Source organism: Schistocerca serialis, chromosome 6 (genome assembly GCF_023864345.2).
Source record: "Schistocerca serialis cubense isolate TAMUIC-IGC-003099 chromosome 6, iqSchSeri2.2, whole genome shotgun sequence".
NCBI classification, from domain to species: domain Eukaryota; kingdom Metazoa; phylum Arthropoda; class Insecta; order Orthoptera; family Acrididae; genus Schistocerca; species Schistocerca serialis.
The window spans coordinates 636442621-636466944 of NC_064643.1; the positions used below are offsets into that span (position 1 = coordinate 636442621).

The 24324-nt window shown below is 37.7% G+C and overlaps 1 protein-coding gene across 2 annotated transcripts in view; it reads right to left on the reverse strand.

Annotated features, from left to right (window-relative positions):
• Nucleotides 1–24324, reverse strand: part of LOC126483845 (chitin synthase chs-2) — a 347785-nt gene that overhangs the window by 20746 nt on the left and 302715 nt on the right. Inside the window, exons 17-20 of one of the 2 annotated variants that reach the window (XM_050107058.1) lie at nucleotides 21718–21965; nucleotides 11333–11475; nucleotides 10618–10778; nucleotides 927–1103 (exon numbers count right to left, since the gene is read on the reverse strand). In XM_050107058.1, the coding sequence (XP_049963015.1) occupies nucleotides 927–1103; nucleotides 10618–10778; nucleotides 11333–11475; nucleotides 21718–21965 (729 nt within the window). Of the gene's footprint in view, nucleotides 1–926; nucleotides 1104–1343; nucleotides 1521–10617; nucleotides 10779–11332; nucleotides 11476–21717; nucleotides 21966–24324 lie in introns of both variants that reach the window. The other variant, XM_050107057.1, reaches the window with a different exon arrangement.

A 24324-nucleotide genomic window follows, 5' to 3' on the forward strand; every position in this document is an offset into this window, starting at 1 on the left:
TTTTTATTTTTTTTATTTTTTAAGCAAATGTTGTGAGCAATCCTGTATTTAATAATGATAATAATACTCCTATATCTGTGTGGCCTGAGAAAAAAATAAAAAAGAAGAAGTATAAGAAGAATAAATTATCCTTTCTAAATGCTTGTCTATGGCACAGCATCTCTTCTGTTTAATGGTTGGTGACCTCATGTCATGTGCATATTATATTCTGCCCTGGGTTTCCCTTTGATACAGATCTTACAGTTTGAAAGTGCACAGTTCTTTGGTCAGTAACTCCTTTACTTGTGAAGTAATCTAAAGATATTTGTAGTTTTTTTGTGTTCAGCATTCTACTGAAAATCAGTACTGCTAATCTGGATTGAAAATACTATCTCTGCTGAAAAAAAAAAAAAAAAATGGAGAAAGTTTTTTCTTCTCTGGTCATGACATTTATAACACTAAGTTTACTTCATCACAGCAGTCTCCCTAAGTGCATTAAGAACTGTCAACTAGAATCACTAGATATTCACAGTATCTACCATGCAGTTTCATCATTCCCAGATTTCATGAATCCACTTGTGCCTGCACCTTCTCAGCATTCATTTACATATACAGTAGTATGTACATGGAGAAAAATTTACAGTCATACTTGTGCTGCAGAAATAATAAAAAGATGTTACATTGAAAGTTGCAGTAATTATCCAGTGAGGAAGCTAGAAGTAGTGGTGTCTATGAGAGCAATGATAAATGAGAATAGTGAGATTGGTTACAGGAGACAGAACCCATGTGAGTTTGAAGATTTGTGTCACACAGAAGGGACTAGAGGCCAGCTCCTGTTATTGACAGATCCGAGCCCCAGAGCAAGCTTATGGGCTCCTCCCGCCATGCGCCTCTCCCGTGAACACTTGGAGTGACACAGCAACAAGGCTGGCAGCTGCATGGTTTACCTCTGCTGTCTCTTCGATATAGGTGATGTTTGTCTTGACTCCAAGTGGCCAGTCAATATGTAGCATGTCCTTATTCAGTTGCAGCAAGAAAACAATAAGCACAAACAAAGCATTGAACATGAAGAAGGCGAACACGGACTTATTCCGTAGCTCTATCAGATCAGCAGCAATTCTTGCCTGAAATAACATATTAAGAAACACATGCACCTTGATTTTTGTATCTTATACTAAGAACTTTCTGAAAAAGAAACAATCATCAAACCTGTGTAACTATTCTAAATTCATTAGAGTACTTTGATGTAAAGGTCAGTCCTGCTGGACGTCTTAGAGCTGCTGACAAAACAAGGAACAAATGATCTGTGCTAGCTGCTTTGCAAAAATCACTAAAAAAATATAGAAATAAGAGATCCTTCTTACCTCCTGACTTTCTTCATTAAACGTAATGTTTGTTTTGACTCCAAAAGGCCATTTAATATGTAGCTTATCCTTACTCAGTTGCAGCAAGAATACGATGAGAACGAACAGTGCATTCATCATAAAGAAAAAAAACACAGACGAATCTCGCAATTCTTTCAGGTCCTTTGCTATTCTTGCCTAAAAAATAATAATCTGGGTTCGAAGTTTGAAGAACAAGTCAAGACAGAAGAACCCAAGAGTAATTAGTTATTAGACATGTCTTCAATGTTGATATAAGAAATGATTAAGAGCTGCTTGTTTGTTGAGAAGTTGTTAACACTTTAGATCAGGTTTAGCCAACAAGAATCCTGTGAATGCCTCACAAGCAATGGCATAAAGACTTGGGTGAGCAGAGAGATAAAAGATTCATGGAGCTTGTTAAGAATTGCAGACAAGTGTCAGCAGTATGTATTAAAACTTCCAGGCTTGTGGTTCTCACCACACCATTCAGTATTATCAATATTGCACGGGAGCTTTCAGAAGCATTCATACCTCCAAACAGGTGTGTTGGCTCTTCCTGATTTAAAATAAAATTTAGAACATAAAGGACCCATAGGATTTGAGGAGGTTTTTATATAGCATAAGATGGAAAAAAATATTATTTACAGTTTGCAACTATCTGCAGAAGTTTTGAAAACAAAAATGTTAGTATTACATTGTCCAGTGTTATACTGGTAGTTTCTTTTTTCTTATTTGTTTTCAGCATGGTATTGAGGCTGGAAATGAAAAGAACCACTATCAGACCTTTAGAATACTGTTAGATTTGTTAAGGAGTTTTTTTATATGTATGCATTTAACCAGAATAACAATGTTAGTCTTGTCATTAATGTCATTGTGTCTTGTCAGGGTCACTGAGATTAATGTTAGTAAAGGAAATATAGAATTGTGAAGCCACACATTCACTTAAATCTGAAAATGTTAGCTGTTACTGGTAGGATATGTATTCTAAACATTAAGATATTCCCAAATATTCTGTCAGCAAAAATGTTAGAAAGGAATTGAAATAGTAATTTGTACAAAGAAGACATTATAAATATGGCTTCTGTCATAATAAAGGGTAAAAATTTTGCTATAATAGTACACAAGGACTCTTAACTATTAATTGTAGTGACTGATTTTATATAATAAAATGCTACTATTTACACTTTGCACCATGGGAAAACAGAGTTTCATTTTGACTTTTGCAGAATCTGTTTCTGAGTGTCAATAAGAACTTGAAGTTAAGTTGCTATCTTACACTGTTCATTCTGAAATGGACCACACAAGAAATAAGTACATTTGGAGGACACTGAAGAGAGAGTCTTGGATTTCTTAATATTAGTTTCTATTTGTAAAAACTATCGAGATGCAGCACTATAACTGAGGTAAACAACAGCTGAAAAAATGAATAGATATAGTGGACATTTCCAGTTTTCAAGTAGACCGTAATGGAAACCCCTTCAAAAGTAGAAATATAGTAGGAAAGTTCTGTAGAATGTAAATAATTTAGGAGTAAAGGAGGCCACTCACCGAATAATGGAAGTGTTGAGTCGTTGACAGGCACATGCAAAGGAGAATGAAAGATAACAAGTTTTCACTCTCTTTTGAGAGTAGCTGCTGATGTCTCAGCACTTCTGCTATTTTGTGATTGATCTCCTTTACTCTTAAATTATTTACCTTCAAAAATGTAGAATGATAGGTACATTGATGACTAGGTTTCAGGCTAACAATGGCTCATTCCTCCAGCTCAAAGAGCTAATGTGTATTTGTACGTAAATTCCCTGATTTGTTATTCAAAGAATACCAAAGACAGGAAATTGGGAACATCTTAATGTTAGCAACTAAAGGTAGAACCACAGAAATGAAGGGACTGATCGAAATTTTGTAGCAGATTATCTTATAAAATCACAGTAAGCATTCAGTAAAAGGCATAAGAGAGCAGCAGAAACTCCAGAAAAACCAGATAATTCTCTAAATAGCCCAATGTAGTAAACAGAAAAGCATAACTTCATAGCTTGATAGTGTCTAGAAATAATCTTATTGAGAGCAGACTAACAGGAAGGCAGTCATACAACCCCAAATTATTATTTTTTTTACTGAAATTGCTTATTTATGTCACTAACCAAACTGTGCTGTAAGTGAAATGGATTAAGCCTTGCTTGATAGATGAAGCAAGATAGCATAAAATAGTTTCACAAAACATCACAACAAGCTTGAGTTTCCATAACTGTCAGGCATTCTTCTCAGAGCAGAATTTCAAAGGAGATAGTTGAACCTGAACTAAATAAATTTAATATTTGTCAATATAAGTAACTGATGGGTCAAAGTTTAAAAAAAAAAGTACAAGTTATCAAATAAATTAATATTAATAGTTAATAGTTACTGTGATTAAAGTGCAGTAATTCACCTTTCCTCAGTTCCTCAGTAGTGGACAGTTTGCCGTGGAAGCAATAAGTGTACTAAAACAAAGAGCTAAGTAGCAGTTTCGTTCACAGAGTTCGTGAGACTGGGGAAGTTATGCAAAAATTCCCATGTGTAAATTGAGGATATTCAAACATTTTATTTAAGGGGTCATTCACTTAAAATTTCATGGCTTATTATGATATGCAACATGTTTAATACACCACTCCAGACAAGTTTATGTCAGAATTCTTCTCCCATGTTTATCCTAAATTTATTCGTATACAATTCATACTAGGATTATTGTTTTCAATTTTTCTCTTCTTGCCAATCCTTCTATTATGCTGTCTGATTTATTCTCCTTTTTACCCCCATGACATCTCTTGTCAGTATTCCCCTTCATGCATTTCCTAAGGTTCTGTTGCTTTTAGACATAATACATATATCATTTTATATGTCTACAAATCTCATCATGTTCCACATGTGATGCTCTAAGAAGAAAGCTTGGCCAATTTAAGAACTTGGGCTTGCTCAGATGTCTATAAGAATTCTGGTGAAAAATTATGTCCATTTCTTCCACATTTCATTATAATATTTCATGTTTTTTTTTCTAGTTAAGAATTGAGTATAAATTTGATTTGAGACAATAAATTACTAAGCATAGTTTCATTTGCTGGTGAAAAATTGCTTTACCAGGAAATGAGATAATAAGAAGAATAAAGTTTGTTTTCTGTGTGTACGGCAAGAGAAAGAAAGCATCAAACAGTGAGTGTTGATTATTTCAAATTGTTTCCCAGCTGCAACAAATCTAAGTAGGTATTATACTGATACTGTAAATTTCAGAAAGCTATTGTTTCTAATAGATTAAGCCATCATACTGTAAGGCATGAATGTTGCAATAAGCAGCAGCTCAATTATATTAAAGCAAAACTATGATACTTTTTCATATAAATGTTTCCCAGATAGATCTGACAAGTTAACAAGTAACAAAAGCTGCACAGATCTGCTATTAACCATTTAATTTTAAAGGAAAGGCTGTGTGACAACTATTGTGAGCCAATATCCAAACAAAGCAAATGTTTTTGCCTTTTGTTAATATGTCTTACCATTAAATCTGGAATGGCAGTGAAAAAGAAATAATTTTATACTGTTTTAAAGGAAAATAAGTTGTGGACACATATTTTTGCTGTGGATCATAGGAAGACAGCTAGCAAGGTACAATTTCTCGCTGAATGTTACATTTTCAGAGCCAAACATGGTGGTGTTTTTTTTTTTTTTTTCCCTAAGTAGAATATATTGGAATACACCTGCCAACCATTTTTTATACATTGCCACGACTCTTACAGAATTCTTAGCAACAAGATTTATATTTGAAAGATAAAGTAGTCCCATTGTGTGCTTGTTTTCTAATCTGTCATGTGGATACGTGATCAACATAGAACCGTTTAAAAATATGTAGGTTGAATTTGATATTCATTAACTATTTGACTCCAGCAAGCCAGTTCACTTTACTGCATACTAATTCTTCTTGAAACCTGTTATTTACATGCTTAGTAATCTGACAAATGGAATGAGCAGTAAATAAATATTACATCTGCATTTGAGTGAAACAAAAGCTGCAGAATGTCATGAAAAAACCAGCCTTGAAGCAGAATTCACATCAATGTGGACCAAACAAACTACACAGAAGAAAGAAGGTATCATGATGTCAGTACTGCAACGGTAAACCTGTTTTATTGATCAGTAATGTTGTCTCAGTGACTGCAGATGTAACAGGGGAGCCAGACACATAAGGAACTTCAGCCACATCAGAAACTAAGCACGGTTCCACAGCAATGGCTAAACAAGTAGCAAGGGAACCAAACACAGAAAAAAATACAGCTGCAGATGAAAATCGGAGAATAAATGAAGTGGGGAAAAGGAAAACAGTGCTTCCCACACACCTGACTGATTCTTTATTGACCTGAGAGAAAATAAATCTACAGGGTAAGCAGTGATGAACAAACATTGTCTGTATCCCACGAAAATAAGTCTTCCTGCTTCAATAAACAGCAAAAAATGAACAAAATGGACCAATTCTTCTCATGCATTTAAACATTCAGTACCTGGAAATAAACTGCACTTGCTGCAGGCTGTCATGGAGGAACATAATCTGTATGTTCTGACAATAGTAGAACATGGCCTAAAACAGGATGAAATAACATACTTTAATTTGGATGCCTATTCCGTAGTATGTAATTACTGTAGGCAGTTTCAGAAATGTGGTGGGGTAACTCTTAAAGTTAATCAATATATTAAAGTAATAGAACAGTTTTTTTTAAATAGTACTGCAGAGAAGGGTCATTTGAATTAGTTGGCACTGTGATACATTATGAAGGGTTCATGAAAAGCACAATGAAACACTGAGTGTTGGGTGCTATTGCCCACCTAATGTAGGTTTGATCATTTCTTCAAAAGCCTCAGTAAGATAATTGGTCTAGTTGGACCCAATGACCTCACAATACTGGGTGATTTAAATATCAATGCAAAGTCTCATAATATTAGTAATTTAAAATGCTATGACAAATGGGAAGACTACAATGTAGTAGGAACTTAAGACAAATTTTATGCTCTCATGTTTGTCACACACTCTTTCCACTCATAGTTACAGTTAAAAGCACAGTACTGTGATGAATTAGGCAACTACAATCACATACACAGTCATACACTTTATGTCATGAAATCAAAGTGATAATACATGAAAATAAGAATTAAATGTAAGCAACAAAATATATGAATCCATAATTTGATAGTAGATGGATCATTCACTAAAGCAGTATTTACATTCTCATTTAATATGATCCAACAATAAAATTAAGTCTTGTGTCAGATACCAGTACAGGGTTCATCCATTAATACATAAAATTTTCATCCAAATAGTGAGAAAAACTATTAAGACCTGAAAGACTGCCTCAGGATATAATGAACGAAAAGGAAGAGTAAAGTGAAGAAGAAGTGATGTAAACAGTACATTTTTCATACATGAAGTTAAGGAGAACAAATGGTGAATACTCATGTATTATTGTTCTTCATTCAATTTGGTCTCTATTGGATCATGTAAATTATTACTTCTGCTTTAACATATGGTTTTTCCAATAATTTTTCATTCAGTCAGAGTGCTGTTATTTCTGAACTTCTGACCTTTACACTACATTTTCCATTTTTGTTTTGCTCTGAAGATAGAAACCTAAAAGCTTCTATTTTAACATCTCCATTATGTTCTACAAACTTCATCTCTTTCAGACCACTTCTGATTTCTTGAGCCACTTGAACCAGGGAGATTTTTGGTGGTTGATGTGTTCAAAAATTCTCCTACATACCTTGTTCTCATTCATCCAAACTAGATGACTGCAAAACATTGTTCTATGTTTTCTCATTGTTACATTTAGTTGTTCAGTTTTCTTGTAAGATCTTCATTACTCCTGTTCCTTTATTGTCCATTATGTTTTATTGGCTCCAATATTTTTTCTTAGGATTTTCTCCAGTTTTTTTCCATGCTTTCTATTTCTCCTGTCTAAATCAATACAGTCTTTGGCTGTATAGAAGCATTCTCAGTTTTATTACTGTAACTTAGTGCTGTAAGTTTGCTTAAGAGGAGGTAGATTTCTTATTATATGCTTCTTTAGACAACTGAAAGGCTATTTCCATCTTCCTTGCTCTTCGTCTATTAGCCTCCCTGTCATGGCTATTCTTCTGTATTACCTCCCAAGATATATAAATTTACTGATTGTTTTAATTTTTTGTAATCTATGGTCATGAAAGTTGGTGCATCTTTTATGTTTGTTATATGTACTGTTTTTGGATAGTTTAAAGACCTTTTTTTGTATGTGTTCATTTTTCCTCTTGTGATTGTTGTGTCACTAGGCAGCACTGCAAGATTGTTGGCAAAAGTACTGTACTCTAAGATTCTTGTTTCTATAGTCCAGTTGCAACTGGTCATTTATTCCATTCTCTCTGAGTTCTCTTTCTCATTCTTGGATCACCTTTCCAAGAAAGCAGTTGAACAAAATAAGGAATATACCCTCTTCTTGTCTAACTGCTGTTCATGCACTAGCTTCAGGTATCTCTCCTAAAAATGTAACTTTGGATTTTGTGTTTATTAATGTTTCCAAGATAATGTTTCTTGTTTTTTCATCTACACCAAACTCCTTCAATATTTGAAACAGAGGTATTATGTCAACATAGTCATATGGTTTTTTGAAGTACACACAAACACACACACACACAGTGAATAGGACATGCATATTGCCATTTTGTTTTGGATTATGAGCTTAAGACTCAGGATCTACTCCACACATGACCTACCCTTCCAAAATTCACCTTGATGCTCTCCTATCTTATCATCTACTTAATTCTCTAGTCTATTATGAAGTGCTTTAGAAAAGACCTTGTATGTAACTGGTAAATAAATGGAAATGTCGTGTGGCTAGGGCCTCCCGTCGGGTAGACCGTTCGCCTGGAGCAGGTCTTTCAATTTGACGCCACTTCGGCGACCTGCGCGTCGATGGGGATGAAATGATGATGATTAGGACAACACAACACCCAGTCCCTGATCGGAGAAAAATCTCCGACCCAGCCGAGAATCGAACCCGGGCCCTTAGGATTGACAGTCTGTCACGCTGACCACTCAGCTACCGGGGCGGACATGTAACTGGTAACATTGATATTTGTCTATAGTTTGACACCAGTTTTTCCTCCTTTCTTATGAATAGGACGAATTAATGCATACTTCCAATCCTTTGGCATTTCTTCTGTTCTACAGAACAGAACTAAACTTTCCAAGGCTCTTTTAACTTTTCAAAGCAGAAGTAATTACCTTCCTGGTGGCTTGCTAGAGACCTAAAACTGATAGAAAACTGAGTATTATTGAAGTCAAAGAAAAGCATGGCTGAGTTTTGTGTGAAACTGGAAGAAGACTGTAAAAGCAACAAGAATCTGCTGTACAGAATCATGAAAAATAAAAGAATAAATTTGCTTCAATAAAAGCTCTGGAGAAGGAAGATGGAACCATCACCTGCAGGTATGAGTGTGTGTGAAAGAAGATGAAGAAGTATTTTGTACAGATGTATGTTGGAATGGATCTGACAAAGAAAGAATTGAGAAAGTCAGAAACTCTGAAGAAGAGAGAAGTAAATGATGTCACTGACTTGGGGTGAAGTTCAAAATGCCTTGAAGAGCATGAACAAAGGTAAATCTTCAGGTGTAAATTAAGCAAGGGCTGACATAATAAAATGTGCTGCAATTCAAGGTTTCCACTGATTGTAGAGGATAATAAACACTGTTTGGAAAGAAGCAAAAGTCCCTGAAGACTGAACTAAAGGCATAATTGTATCCATCTTCAAAAAAGGGTGCAGGCAGAAATGTGGAGACTGCAGGAGAGTCACACTCTCATCCTACAGTCTTAAGTTGACAGAGATAATAATTTAACCACTGCTTGGGGAAGGACAGTTTCAATTTAGAAGTAACAGAACAACAACAGATTTCACTTTTGCTGTTAGAATGATAATGGGAAAAAACATGGGAGAAAAGAAGAGAGATCATCTTTACTTTCCTAGATTTAGAAAAGAAAAATGGCAGCTTGCCAAGAGACAAATTAGGAAAATGTTTATTTGCTTACCAGCAAAGTAAAAATGTTGTAAATCACTGCCAGAGTTGTATCCAGAGAGAAGACGGTTGTTTCTAATTGGTTTACCTCAAGCAAAATGCCAATGAACACTTTGTCAGGCATATTTTACCAATAATTACATACACTCTTGAAACCTGTAACATCAACTGCAGAGACAATAGTGGACTTCAGGCTGCAGAAGTGAATCCTGAGGTCAGTGCTCCAAGATACAAGGAAAGGTATGATCCAGAGTGAAAAGAGGTATCACAAAACACAAGCAAAACAACCACTTATTAAAAGCATAATAGCATCAGTTTTGTGGTCATGTAAAGAGAATGAATCAAACAAGAACAGCAAAAAAGTAGCTCGGAAAGGAACTTGAAGGCAAGAGACATAAAGGCCCACCAGGCAAACAACAGATCACTCATGTAAAATCAGATCTTGAAGAAAGTGGAAAGGAGTGTACCTGGACAATCAGGCAACTGGAAAAGGTTAATGAACATTATTATCATTATTAAGTTTCAGTTTTGCATTCATTGGAAATTGAAATCATAATTGTGAAAGAAGAAATTAACTGATGAGGGTCTTCCCAACATTTGTGTGCAGTGATGTGGAGGAAAGGATTACTGGATCAAAAGCTATAAGTGACACAAGTTGCATGCATCTGTAGGGGCATATGTGGGTTTCTTTGATTAGCTTCTTTCTAAAATAATGTTGAAATATCAGAAATGGCACGTTCTACCTGGACAGTTACAGTATTTATTTACCTCACAATCACAGTTTCACTGTATGTGCTACTTTCAAATTACCATTTCAAAATGGCACACAAGCCAAAGTTGCAATTTTGAGATAAATAAATTCAGTAACAATACAAATGGAAGATGTTTATGAAATACTGTAGAACCATGGACCCAAGTAAGTAGAAAATATCTGAAATTTCAGATTGACAATACACATGCATTTCAAAGTCCACAGAGAGATGTTCTGTATATGATCTATTAAAAAATAAAGTAACATAACTAATATTATAAATATTTAGCAAATGGAGATAATTGTATACTTGTTGCTTATTTTCCAAGCCAGGTAATGATGTATGCTTACTTTAGTGAATGATCCCTACTTTCTTTATTTAACTGAAAGATAAAAGTAAATATTTCAGGCAGAAAATCAACTTGAAGTTTTGTATGTAATAAGTATTGAAAAGATTTCAACCTTCTCAGCCTTGTCCTCATCAATTGGATACAGATACTTTTCCAGAAGTTCTTCCCAGAACTGCCTTTCTGCCTGAGAGATATAATCCACCTCTCCTTTCTTCAACGCTTTGTCTTCTATCCATAGAGGATTCACATTATCATCACGTTCTTGTTTAGGTTCTGTGCAAGAAGGAAGGTACATCAACATAAAGCTCTGTTATAATATTGTTAGACTGTAATTTCGATTAAGATTCACAGTTAATTTATATTCCTCATGCATTAAGCATGTACAACAAATTCAGGCTAATATTAGTAAACAGATTTGAGTTCAGTATTTATTTTGATGTTTCATTTTGTTGTTAGCATGATTACATTAAGTAAATGATATATTTTGTGAATATCTTTGACCTCAATGCCAAAAATAACAATCTTATACTGTTAGGAATATTGTGATTAGGGCAATTCTGTTTCTTCTGAGTTTAAGGAAACAATTGTGTATCTGGAACTAATGTAAGCAGAGATTTGTAGCATATTTATTGTGCATGATGCAGAAACCTAGATCTGTGTTTCCTGTTAAAAACACAACTGTATGAAAATGTTATCAGCTTATGGACGTATGTTTGCTACTTTTCTTTATTATGCAGTGGACAAAATCATAAATAAACAAAAAATTTAAAATGTTAACATTAACATAGCATTGGCATTACCATGTATTATGCCATCAGTCAACCTACCAGAGGCTTCTGTCTCACTGTCTTCATCATGAATTTGATCCTCTTCAGCTGGATCTTCAGCCAGTGATCCTAAATGATGATCTTTACTGTTCACAGAAGTTGTTCTTCTGCGACCAGTGACATGACCGCTTGGATCCAGGACTCTGAAAGCAAGTATATAATGTTATGTTCACAAGTTTAGCACTGTGACTTGTCACTGATGAATGGTTAAGAAAATTAGCTTCTGTGAGGTTGTATTAATTTGACATGTTTAACATTTTTCTGAACACAGTGTGTCACAGAATGTTCAATCAATAAGGAACAAAGTGCAATAATTGGAAAATTATGCTACAAGCTATACATAGCTTGGTTGCCAACATAACTGAACACAGGTGGAAAGGAAGTGGAACTGAGTACATAGTTTTACATTCTTATGACTTAGCATGTTACTACAGCATATCATTAAAATGAGAGATGGAGACTTACTTCTTTACATTAAAAGAGACATAAATTCATAGATAGAAGTGATATGATTTCTTTGAGCAATGTAAAGCATTTTGAGCTATCAATGGTAGAGTTAAAGGAACAAAATATACGTATACTGTGCTTATTAGGTCTTCTAATGGTGATGTTAATATCTTTTTCACTAAATGAATGCAAGTGCTAGACAAGATATGTACTTCTAAAGATCATATTCTTGTTTGTGGAGATTTAAATGTCAATGTGATGAAAGTGGATGAAGTCAGCAACAGTTTCTTCAATAACTTGTATAGTTGTTGTTCTCACTATGCGTAATAAATGCAACAAGAATAATCAAACACTTATCTTCAATTATAGACCACTTTGTAACACATATCAATGAGAAATACTGCGAGGCAGCTGTTAAAAACCTAGGAGTACCAGTCCATTTTGGTCAAATAGCAAAATACAAAATATCTCCAAAGAAACAAACAAAAGTGCTTAGCTACAGAAGGGTATTTTCAAGAAGAGTGCTGATGACCAACCAGACAAGGTTGAAGTACATCCAGGAACACACAGTAATGAAAAATTTAACAAATTCATTACTATATTTTAACTAAAATTTGAGGAAACATTTCCTAAACTAATACATTCAACTGAAGAGTGTAGTAGAAAGAACTGTGCAACAAAAGGTATTGGAAAATCCTCCGAAGTTTTCAAATACCTCAGCTCTATCAAATATAATGAGAGTTACACAGCTATCATATAACTATTTCCTCAGGTAGAAAAGGGTGTCAGGAAACTGCTGCAGGAAGCTAACACCATACATAACTCAAACAATAAAGACAAAGCCATTTGCAATGTAGTTAAACAAGAGACTGATAGTACAGAGACAAAGCAGGTAAACATAAAAATCGGAATAACATATAAACCTAAAGATCTGGCCAAATTTGTAAACAACTGCTTTAGTACTGGATCAACTAAACTGCAAGAAAGTCTTCCAAAAAAAATGTCCACAGGTTTAGACCAGGTTCCAATGTGTCGACTAAAAGACTACACTAGCAGCATAAAAGCACCTATAATAGACATTACAAATAATTCATTCTCATCTGGTTCCTTCCCAGATTATCTCAAGCATGCAAAAATTCTACCCATCCACAAAAGAGGTGAAAACATAGAGAATTACAGACCAGTTTCATTAATATCTTCTGTTTCAAAAATAATGAAAGATAAATAAAAAACTTAATGTGAAGCATGCAAAAGGTGTTTTTCTTTTGAACTGCTATAATTTAAATACCAACTTCATTGCAAAAAACAGTTTGGTTTCAGGTCTGGAGAGGGAACAGAAGCTGCTGTAGCAACATTTACAGAAGTAGTTTTAGAAGCCCTGGATAAAGGAGAACAAGTAAGGTATTTTCCTAGACCTTAGCAAAGCATTTGACACAGCTGCCCATGAAATACTTCTTGGTAAACTTGATGCACTAGATATAAGGGGTTTGTAAATAAATGATTTATGTCTTACCCAGCAGACAAAGAGCAGATAGTAGAGATAGCCCAACTTTCAAGATCTCTCAGATCCAGACTGTTTGAACACTGAAGCCCCCCAAGGGAATGTATTAGACCCATTACTCATTTCATTTACATTAATGACTTCCCACTGTGTGTCACACAAGGTGAAACTGTTATTTGCCGATGACAGCAGCATCATAATTACACATAGGACACCAAAAATGGTAGATGAAAGATCTGACTAGGCACTTATGGTGGTCTGCAAGTGCTCAACAAACAGTAAAGTAACTCTTCATGAAAAGAAGACTAATAAGATGAACTTTTATGTAAGTGAGAAACCTAACACAGCAACACTTAAAGTACATAATGAGCTCATGGTGTGTGTGGCTGGCACAATTCTTTTACATATGTATGTTGATCACAATTCAAATGGGTGAACATGTCAAAGCAGTCAGAAAAAGAATTAGTACAGCATGCTACGCTGTATGAATACTAACCACAGTGTCCAATAGGTCATGCCTAAGGATAACATACTTTGCACATACACATTCTGTCATCAGTTATGGCATAATATTCTGGGTACAGATGCTCAGATATGGAAAATGTGGTCAAACGTCAAAAATGAACTATCAGAATAATGAGCAAGAGACACAAAAGGACCCACTTCAGTGATCTATATAAAAATGGGGTATTTTCACAGTTCCAAGTGAATACTTCTTTAAAATCATTGTTTTGACATAGAAACTGTTGGGCAGTATGCTGTAAACAGCTTTCTACATGATCGCCAAACAAGATGATTGCAAATGCATCATGGGCAGGAGTCAAGTAACTTTTCTCAGTTGTATAGTCTCAGCCGATGGTATACAGCCATTACCAGAGAAGATTGACATGTTGTGCAACCTATCCAAACCTACAGACTACAAACAACTTCGGCATTACCTTGGTACGGTAAATTTTTACCGGCATCATGTACCAATTACCGCTGAAACACAGGCACCGCTTATGAATGCACTGGCTGGCAAGCGACCACAGGAACGCAAAAGCTACAATGGACACCAGAAATGACCAAAGCTTTTGGCAACTTACAAAGAAGCTTAGAGGAGGCAGTGTTACTCGTGGTAGTGGCACACCCCATACCTGCAGCACCATAGAATATTTTAGTAGCCACCAGCCAGGTCACCATTCGTGCAGCCGTGCAACAACAGGTCGATGGACATTGGCAACCTCTTAGTTTCTTCTCAAAGAAGCTGCAACTCCGACAGAAAAAATGGAGTGCATGTGACAGAGAGTTGTTGGCAATATATGAAAGTGTCAAACATTTCCACTCATATATTGAAGCCAGACCAGTAACAGTTTTCACTGATCGTAAACCTATAGTGTCAGCTTTCAGCAACATAGGCAATAAGTGCTCGCCAAGGCAGTACCGGCACATAGAGTTTGTCAGTCAATTCATCATGGATACAAGGCACATCAGAGGTGTGGAGAATCTGGTTGCAGATTACTTTCCTTGTGTTTGCAGTGTGACCAGCACAATAAACTATGACAAGCTCGCGACATTGCAGGAAGTAGATCTGGATCTACAGAAGTTATTGTCAGACCACACAACAGGGTTACACTTACAGCCAATACTCATGCCAGGAAGAAGGCTTAAGTTATGGTGCAATATATATCAAAACAGAATTCTCACCCATACATTCCACAACAATTTCATAAGCAGTGTTTGACAGTGTTCATGGCCTGGCACACCCAGGGGCAAATGCTACGATCAAGTTACTGACAGCACATTTTGTCTGGTCATCAATTAAAAAGGACACCAGGGAATGGACTCTCATAGGCCTACAATATCAACGCTGCAAAGTAGGATGACACATTCACATGTAAATTGGAAATTTCCCTGGATTACCCGCAATATTTGCCCATGTCCATCTTGACTTAGTGGGTCCACTCCCACTTTCGGATGGCTGTAAATACTTGTTAACAGTAATACAGAGATGCATGAGATGGGCGGAGGCCATTCCAATCACTGAAATAGCAGCAGAAATGGTTGCAAAGGCATTTGTCTCTCAATGTCTACCTCACTTCAGGTGCCCATTCATATCACAACAGATCAAGGCCGTCAGTTTCAGTCTAGTCCGTTGAACAAGCTAGCTAATTTATGTGGGTTCCAGCACCACCATACAACAAGCTACCATCCAGCAAGCAATGGTATGGTGGAGAGGTGGCACAGGATGTTGAAGGTAGATCTCATCTGTCATCAGAGAAGCTGGACAGAAGCATTACCATTGGTTGTACTTGGATTATGGACCACATACAAGACAGACATCAGTGCCTCAGTGGCGGAATTGGTGTGTGGGGAACCATTGAGAATCCCGGCAGATTACCTAACCACCGTCGCATCACCAGTGCCAAAAAACCTCTCATCAGTGATAAGTAAAATCCGTGAGCATGTGGAAACAATGAAAAGGCCTACAGTATCTAGAAATGGTGAGTGACCAGTTTTCATGCATAAGGCATTGGCATACTGTACACATGTCATGCTCCACACAGATTCAGTCAGAGTGCCACTACAACCTCCATATACTGGACCTTATCAAATAATATGATGCAACACTCATACTGTGGACATCTCATAGAATGACAAAACTATTAGAGTGTCCATAGAGAGGGTAAAACCAGCAAGGGTCTTGCCAGGACGGGAGTATGATGACACTCAACAGAATGTGAAGGACCAAAGTTTGGAACTCACTACACATGATATGGCAGATGAACCCATGGCAAGGGGACATGGGACCACAACACAACAGCCCACACCAGCACCTTCATTATTGCAGCAACAAGTTGTCCGTACAAGAGCAGGGTGACAGGTGAAGTTTAAGTACCCATTTATCCCGGGTGCTCTGCACTTTAAGGGGAGGGGGGTATGTAGGAACATGGCAGTAACCAGTGATGCGTGCTTCGTTTACTCCATGCAAGTGCAGTGGACATTAGATATAAGTTTTTACTCTTTGACTTTTAGTTCAGTGAGTCTGCTTTTCCAAGTCGACAAAATAAAATATTTTGTGCAAAGCTGTATCCGGGTTTAATGTATTGCCTACACCTGTTTTAAAGTGTATTGATTCAAAAATAGTTTTCTTTCATTTAGAGAGTTGATACAATGAAAATTATTGGAAATAAATAATCAGATTGACCAATTACAAAGCAGCCAAAGAGGATGGAGTATGTCTGTAAACAATATGATAGGTGTCTAGTTCACAAATTATGCCATATAACCTAATATATTTATCATTGGCGAAGTTTTCTGATTCATTTCTCTAGTTTGAAACAAGTTTGTTCTTCTTCTTTAATCTTGCCTAGTGTAATTTAGTGATAAATGGTCTATATACGTCCACATCATGGTCATCTTACGTATATCCTGTTTTTGCCCTAGTATTTTTATCTTATGTACCTCTACTATAAATAATGCATATAAATATATACAGTGACATCGTCCATACAAAGAAATTTGTCTACAGCTGAATGAATAAATAAATAAACGAAATAAAACTGTATAACTGAACAATCTCAGCCAAACAGTAGAACAATAAAGTAAAATAGTTGTTCTGATATAAGAGATTTTATTGCAGTTCTGTTAACAAGGAAAAAGGTTGGGAATCTTTACTCTTTAACAGCAGGCACAGAAGAATCATATAGTGGAGATGCTGAGTCACAGGCAGATAAAACAAAGAGATTGCTACAAAAGTGAGTTTCGGCCAAAAGGCATTCTTCTAAGTAGACAACACACACAATTCTCACAAGTGCAACTCACACACACACACACACATGACCACTGTCACTGGCCACCAAGGCCAGACTGCGAGCAACAGCACGTGATGGGAGAAGGAATCTGGATGGTGCATGTAAGGATGTGGCTGAGGCAGGAAGGGGGAAGGGATTGCAGGGTAGGAGTGGGGGACAGAAAGTGCTGCTTATGGGAGCATACAACATTTAGTGGGGCTGTGTAGGGCAGCTAGGTGCAGTTGAGAGGTTAGACCTGGAGGTAGAGGGGGGGGGGGGGGGCGAACAGGGGAAGGGAGCTGAGAAGAAAAGAAGTTAAGAGACTGTGTATGCATTGGTGGAATCTCCCTCTCACTTTTTCATCACTAACCCTACCAATCAGATTCAACCCAAAACCAACACTGAACCCTGCTGACTCAGTTCACTGCTATATCCAACTGTGGTTCATCTCTAACACACCCAAATCACTCCCTTTTAACATTGCAGAATTTGTTAACCTCAAACCTTGCCTCATTATCATTCTCTAAATCCCTCGACATGAAAGTTAACCCTACATCCACAGAAAGAACTGCAGAGCACCACATAAAACTGATCCTGACTTTATAGTCCTACCTGCTGACAAAGGCTACACCACAATGGTTTTGAACCACAGAGCTTATCTGGTGGAAGGAGTCTGCCAGCTGTCATACTTGTTCACCTACAAAGCCTGCCACAGTAACCCCATTCCAAAAATCCAATAGGACCTCCAGTCTCTCCTCCTATCCTTAAGCCCATCCCAAAACCTGTCCTCTGAGTCTCTCTCCTCACCTCTACCACTCCCCACACTCCTACCTCCTACATGCATCCTAAAATCCATAAACCTAACCACCCAGGGTGCCCCATTGTGGCTGGTTACTGTGCCACCACTGAAATAATCTCTGTTCTCACAGACCGACATCTTCAGCCTATTACCTGGAACCCATACCCTTCTCTAGCCTCCTACATAAAAGACAACAATCATTTACTCTGCCAGTTCTCCACTGTTCCTGTTCCTTTACCACATGGTATCCTGCTCATCCCTATTGGTGCCATCTCTCTTTACACTGACATCCCTAATTCCCATGCCCTTGCCACTGGTGAACACTACCTTCAACAGTCCCTGCTGGATTCCAGAACTACAACCTCCTTTCTGGTCATTATGACCAACTATATCCTAACCACTGGCCGTGGTGGCCGAGCGGTTCTAGGCGCTACAGTCTGGAACCGCGCGACCGCTACGGTCGCAGGTTCGAATCCTGCCTCGGGCATGGATGTGTGTGATGTCCTTAGGTTAGTTAGGTTTAAGTAGTTCTAAGTTCTAGGGGACTGATGACCTCAGAAATTAAGTCCCATAGTGCTCAGAGCCATTTGAACCATTTTATCCTAACCCAAAATTACTTCACCTTTCAAGGCATCACACACAGACAAATCCATGGTACAAAATGGGCACCTGCATGGCACCATCCTATGCCAAGCTATTCATGGGCCATCTAGAGGAATTCTTCCTAACCACACAGAATCCCAAACTCCTCACCTGCTGCAGGTACGTTGATGACATCTTCGTGACCTGGGTCGAAGGTGAGGACACCCTATCCACATTCCTCCAGAGCATCAACACCTTCTCCCCCATTCACTTCACCTGCTCCTTCTGAACTCAACAAGTCACCTTCCTCTATGCTGACCTCCACCTCAAAGATTGCTACATCAGACCTCCATACATATCAAACCTATCAACCACCAGCAATATTGCCACTTTGACAATTATCACCCTTTCCATACTGAGTAGTCCCTTTCCTTTCAATGTAGCCACACTCGGCCATCACATTTTTACTGATAAGCAGTCTCCTCCAAATATACCAAGGGTCTTCTGAGGCCTTCATGGACAGAACTTGCCTTCCTAACCTTGTACAGATACAGGTCTCCCATGCCTTATGTCTCTAGTCACCCATCACCTCCCGAAGTTCCGCCATCCAGCTACAAAGGAGCGCTACCCTCAGTACTAACTCAGGACTGGAACAACCGAATCATATTCTCCACCAGGGTTTCAACTACTTTTTGTCGTGCCCTTAAATAAAGAATATTCTACCCACTTTCCTTCCCACCCCTCCCATAGTGGCGTTCCACTGCCCAAAAAACCTACACAATATCCTCATCTACCCCTACTCCACCCTTGCTCCCAATCTCTTGCCTTACAGCTCATGTCCCAGTAACAGATCTAGATATGAGAGCTGTCCCATTCATCCTCCCACCACTAACTACTCTAGTCTGGTCACAAGCATCATCCATCCCATCAAAGGCCTGTGAAATTACTCATGGGATCTACAAGTTGCATTCTACATGGGCATGACAACCAATAAGCTGTTGTCCGTGTGATTGGACACGAACAAACTGTGGCAAAGAGATAGCTGGACCACCCAGTTACTGAACACGCTGTTTGGCACAACATTCTTCACTTCAATGTCTGTTTCACAACCTGCATCATATGGATCCTTCCTACCAACACCAACTTTTCTGAACTGCACAGATGGGAACTCTCCCTGCAATATATCATATGTTCCTGTAACCCCCAACCTTAACCTTCGTTAGTCTTTCTCCTTCACCCACCTACCCCTCCCTGCTTCCACACCAGCATTACACAGCCTTCTATTCCAACAACATACCTGCACTCTCTTTACTTATCTCCTTTACTGTCCCCCCCCCCCCCTCCTCCCTCACAATCTAATCCCCAAACTAGACCCAGCTGCACTACATTGTCCCCACCAACCCATGTATTCTTCCACAAGCAGTGCTTTTCACTCCATCCCTACCCCTACCCTGCTACATCTTCCCCTCACTGTCCCAGCCTCCTCTTTTAGCCCCACTACTCAGATTGCTTCTCCCATCATGCTCACAATCTGGCCTCAGTGGTCACAAACAGTGGTCATGTGCATGTGAGTTGTGCTTGCATGAATGTTGTCCACTTTAGAAGAAGGCCTATTTGCTGAAAGCTTACTTGTTTAACAGTCTTTTTGTTGTGCCTGTCTGTGACTTCACATCTCACTACATGGTGAGTAGCAATCAATCAATGGTAGGCAAGGAAAACCTTGTAACTCCATTTTGTTAAATTTTGCAGGTGAAGCAAAAATGGATTCATAAAAAAATAATGCGAAGTGATACGGAAAGTTGCTACATGTATAATTGTATAGTAGAAGCCTAGTTATTGATAGATTAGAGAAATTCATGCATTTTCAAATTTCTCTTTGATTATGTAGTTACCGATAACTGGAATTACAATTTTTCACAAACAGACGGAATTATGAGGTTTTCATTCCCTACCATCACTATCCTTTTCATAATATTGTCATTATTCTATACTGGATTTTCCATTGTTTGACCCAGAACAGTCATTACCAATGACTATGAAGTCATAATGAAACTAAAATTTTTCATTATTTGCCATATTTTGCCAGGACTTATCTCCAATTATTATTAGTGCTTATTAAAGGAATATCATATTATATTTCATATATGTATGGTGTAAATGCCTTTGTGAGTATTTGTAAAAGATGTGATCTGGATTTCCTAGGAACAGTTTATAATTGCATATAGCATGACTTTGTGGCACATGGCAGAAAATGGGTTTGTTTGTAGCAAGACAAGAATTGATATGAACAATGTGATGACATCTGGAGTGGCACGTATTGTATTGTTAGCAGGGTGACCATTGTTTCAGCTTCTCTTGATATGACAGCAGACATACTAACAGTGGTGCACTCAGTGATAATGTTCACTTTTCGGAAAAGGGCAGGGCCTGTGTACAGTACACCATAGGCATACCAATGTTTGGAGGCCCTGAAGAGAACAAACATTGTCAGATTGCAGCCATTATTGTCGGATGAGTGCAAAACTTGACCTGATTGGGTGGGTACACAATGTGATCACCTCTGATTTGCATAACCAGTAATTTTGACAGCAACTGTTAAATTTGTGATGTGTTAAGGCTGGTGGCTGCACACTATATTTGAGATCTCCATGATGTTATCTTTTAACATAATAATGCGAGACTACATGTTACCCATGTTGTCTTGACCTACTTTGATACAGATGGTGTCCAACCCATCCCACAAATTTAACCATGCAACTTTCCTGCTATACTGTACAGACACAAGAAGTAAAATTTCATTATTTTGTATCCTTTGTGACGTTACAGTGTTGATGGCCAGCAGTTTATTTTTGTCATGGTATCATCTGGCACAGTATAATTTTTGTTGTATGTCATAGTTACTAATCTGCATCAGGCAATGCAGAGGATGCATCAAGGGATAGAGGAAATAACAAATTCTGTATATCAGTCTATGTCATTTTCACAATAATCTTGTATTCTGTGATCCTACAGGAATTTTTTTGGAAGACTAGAGTCAAGAAATTTGTGTTTGTTCATTTAATTTATTTTGAATATTTATTTTTTCTAGTTTCTTATATAATATGATATAAATCTGCTTCATTCATTTCTAGTGCAATGTTTTCAGTTAGAAGCCATACATAATCTCTCTCTCTCTCTCTCTCTCTCTCTCTCTCTCTGTGTGTGTGTGTGTGTGTGTGTGTGTGTGTGTGTGTGTGTGTATTTTTTTCCCCACTATGTGATGTGGACTTTAAGAAATACTGACCTTTCCATTGTTTCCAAACGCTTTCCAAGAGAATCCAGAGATTCTGCAATTCTGAGGAGCTGTTGCCTCTCATCAATTGGTTTGGGATGCGTGAAAAACATACATTTGAAGAGGCCAGCGAAGGATATTTCAATGGATCCTTCTTCATTGTCATCACCTCCACCACCTCCTTGAAGAAAGCCCAAGAGAGACTTTTGCCTGGCTTTCTTCTTTGCTTCTTCAGCTTCTTTCTTTTCTTGCTCTATTTCCTAAAAATGTGAAGTCATTTGTTCTGTCAAATGAACTCTGAATACAATTTTTTTATTAAGTGTGCAACAGTAAAATAGTTGTAAGCAATGATTTCCTATTTTAACCATAAGTGTCTGTTAGCATTTCCTACTATAAGCTTCGAGGTTTCCTGAGCTCTGTATTCAGTTGTTAACTTTGTGAAACGTTTCTATGCATATAACTTAAATGTATATCACTGATTGCAGGAAATCATTGACTGATCTGCATATGTACAATTATGATAGAAAGTATTTAATTTCAAAAGAACATTAAGTTCTTTATTATATATAAGCCCATATTTATCAGCAAGATGATTATTCTTTCAAAACACTCAATTTAAGAAAAGAAGAACTAAGTAATCCAATTCATATCTCACTGTTAAAACAATCAAAACTATTATTATTAGGATATCACTTGAATTACTGTAACCTGTGACAGTATTATTAAAAGGATAGGTTGCTACTCACCATATAGTGGAGATGTTGGATTGCAGACAGGCACAACAAACTGGCCAAAAGGCATTCTTCTGAATTAGGCAACATACACACGTACATCCATGCAAACATAACTCACACACATGTAATCACTGTCTCTGGCTGCCAAGGCCAGCCAGACAGAGTATATGTTGCATAATTCAGAAGAAGGCCTTTTGGCCAAAAGCTTACTTGTTTAGCAGTCTTTTTGTGATTCACCATCTCCACTATATGGTGAGTAGCAGTTTACGCTTTTCATAATATAGTCATTATTCCATTGTGAATTTTCCATTGTTTTACTGTGACCTGTAGTGAACAATGGAAGCAAAATACTGCATCACACACTTCAAAGGATTTTGTAGTTGTATTTGCAGAAACCATATTTTTCTCACCATCATCATCACTGAGTCAATGTCTAATACTGAACAAACATCAGTATGAATCTTAAGCAGCTAACAATGGTACATCTGCATTTACATCTACACTGAGGTGACAAGAGGTCATATGATACCTCCTGCTATTGTGTCAGACCTCCTTTTGCCTGGTATAGTGCGGCAACTTGACACGGCATGGATTTGCAGGTCATTGGAAGTCCCCTGCAGAAATATTGAGCAATGCTGCCTCTATAAGTGCCCATAATTGTGATTGTGTTACCAGCGTCAGCTTTTGTACACAACTGACCTCTTGATTACATTCCATAAATGTTTGATGGGACTCATGTCGGGCAATTTGGGTGGACAAATCATTTGTTTTATTGTCCAGAATGTTTGAGAATGTGAAGTCCATGAATGGCTGCAAGTGACCTCCAAGTAGCTGAACATATCATCCAATGATCATTTCATTTGGAACAGATGACTACACTATTCCATGCAAGTACAGCCCACACTATTACGGAGCCACCATGAGCTTGCACACTCCTTATTGAAAACCTGGGCTCATGATTTTTGAGGTCTGTACCACACTTGAACTCTACCATCAGCTTTACCAACTGAAATCAGGACTCTTCTGACCAGGCCATGGTTTTCCAGTTGTCTAGAGCCCAACTGATATGGTCACAACTCCAGGAGAGGCACTGCAGGCAATGGTGTGCTGTTAGCAAAGGCACTCGCATCAGTCATCTGCTGCCGTAGCCCATTAATTCCAAATTTCACCACACTGTCTTAATCTATACCTTTGTAATATGTCCCACATTGATTTCTGCAGTTATATCACACAGTGTTGCTTGTCTGTTAGCACTGACAACTCCATGAATATGCCACTGTTCTCAATTGTTAAGTGAAGGCCATTGACCATTGCATTGTCCATGGTGAGAGGTAATGCCTGAAATTTTATATTCTTGGCACTCTCCTGACACTGTGGATCCCAGATATTGAATTGAGTAATGATTTCCAAAATGGTATACCCCATGCACCTAGCTCCAGCTACCATTCCATGTTCGGAGTCTGTCAGTTCCCATTGTGTGGCCATAATCACATCAGAAACTTTTTCATATGAGTCACCTGAGTACAAATGACAGCTCAGCCAATGCGCTGCCCTTTTGTACCTTGTGCACATGATACTACTGCCACCTGTATATGTGCATATCACTATCCCATGACTTTTTGTCACCTCAGTATACATCTCAACTCCAGAAATCATTATAAAATACATTTCAGAGGGTACTTTTCTATGTGAAACAGAGTTTTTTTTAGCAAGATAAAAATGCCATGAATGGTTCATTTTCACCCATGCAGCCATTACATGCATAAGCTGACCATAACATAGTGTTAAGTACAATAGGAAATAGTGCATAGTAAGCCACAGTTAAGTGAACAATACATAGCAGTTTTTTACTGTAGAAATAAATGTAGTTCTTTTTATCTTGCTT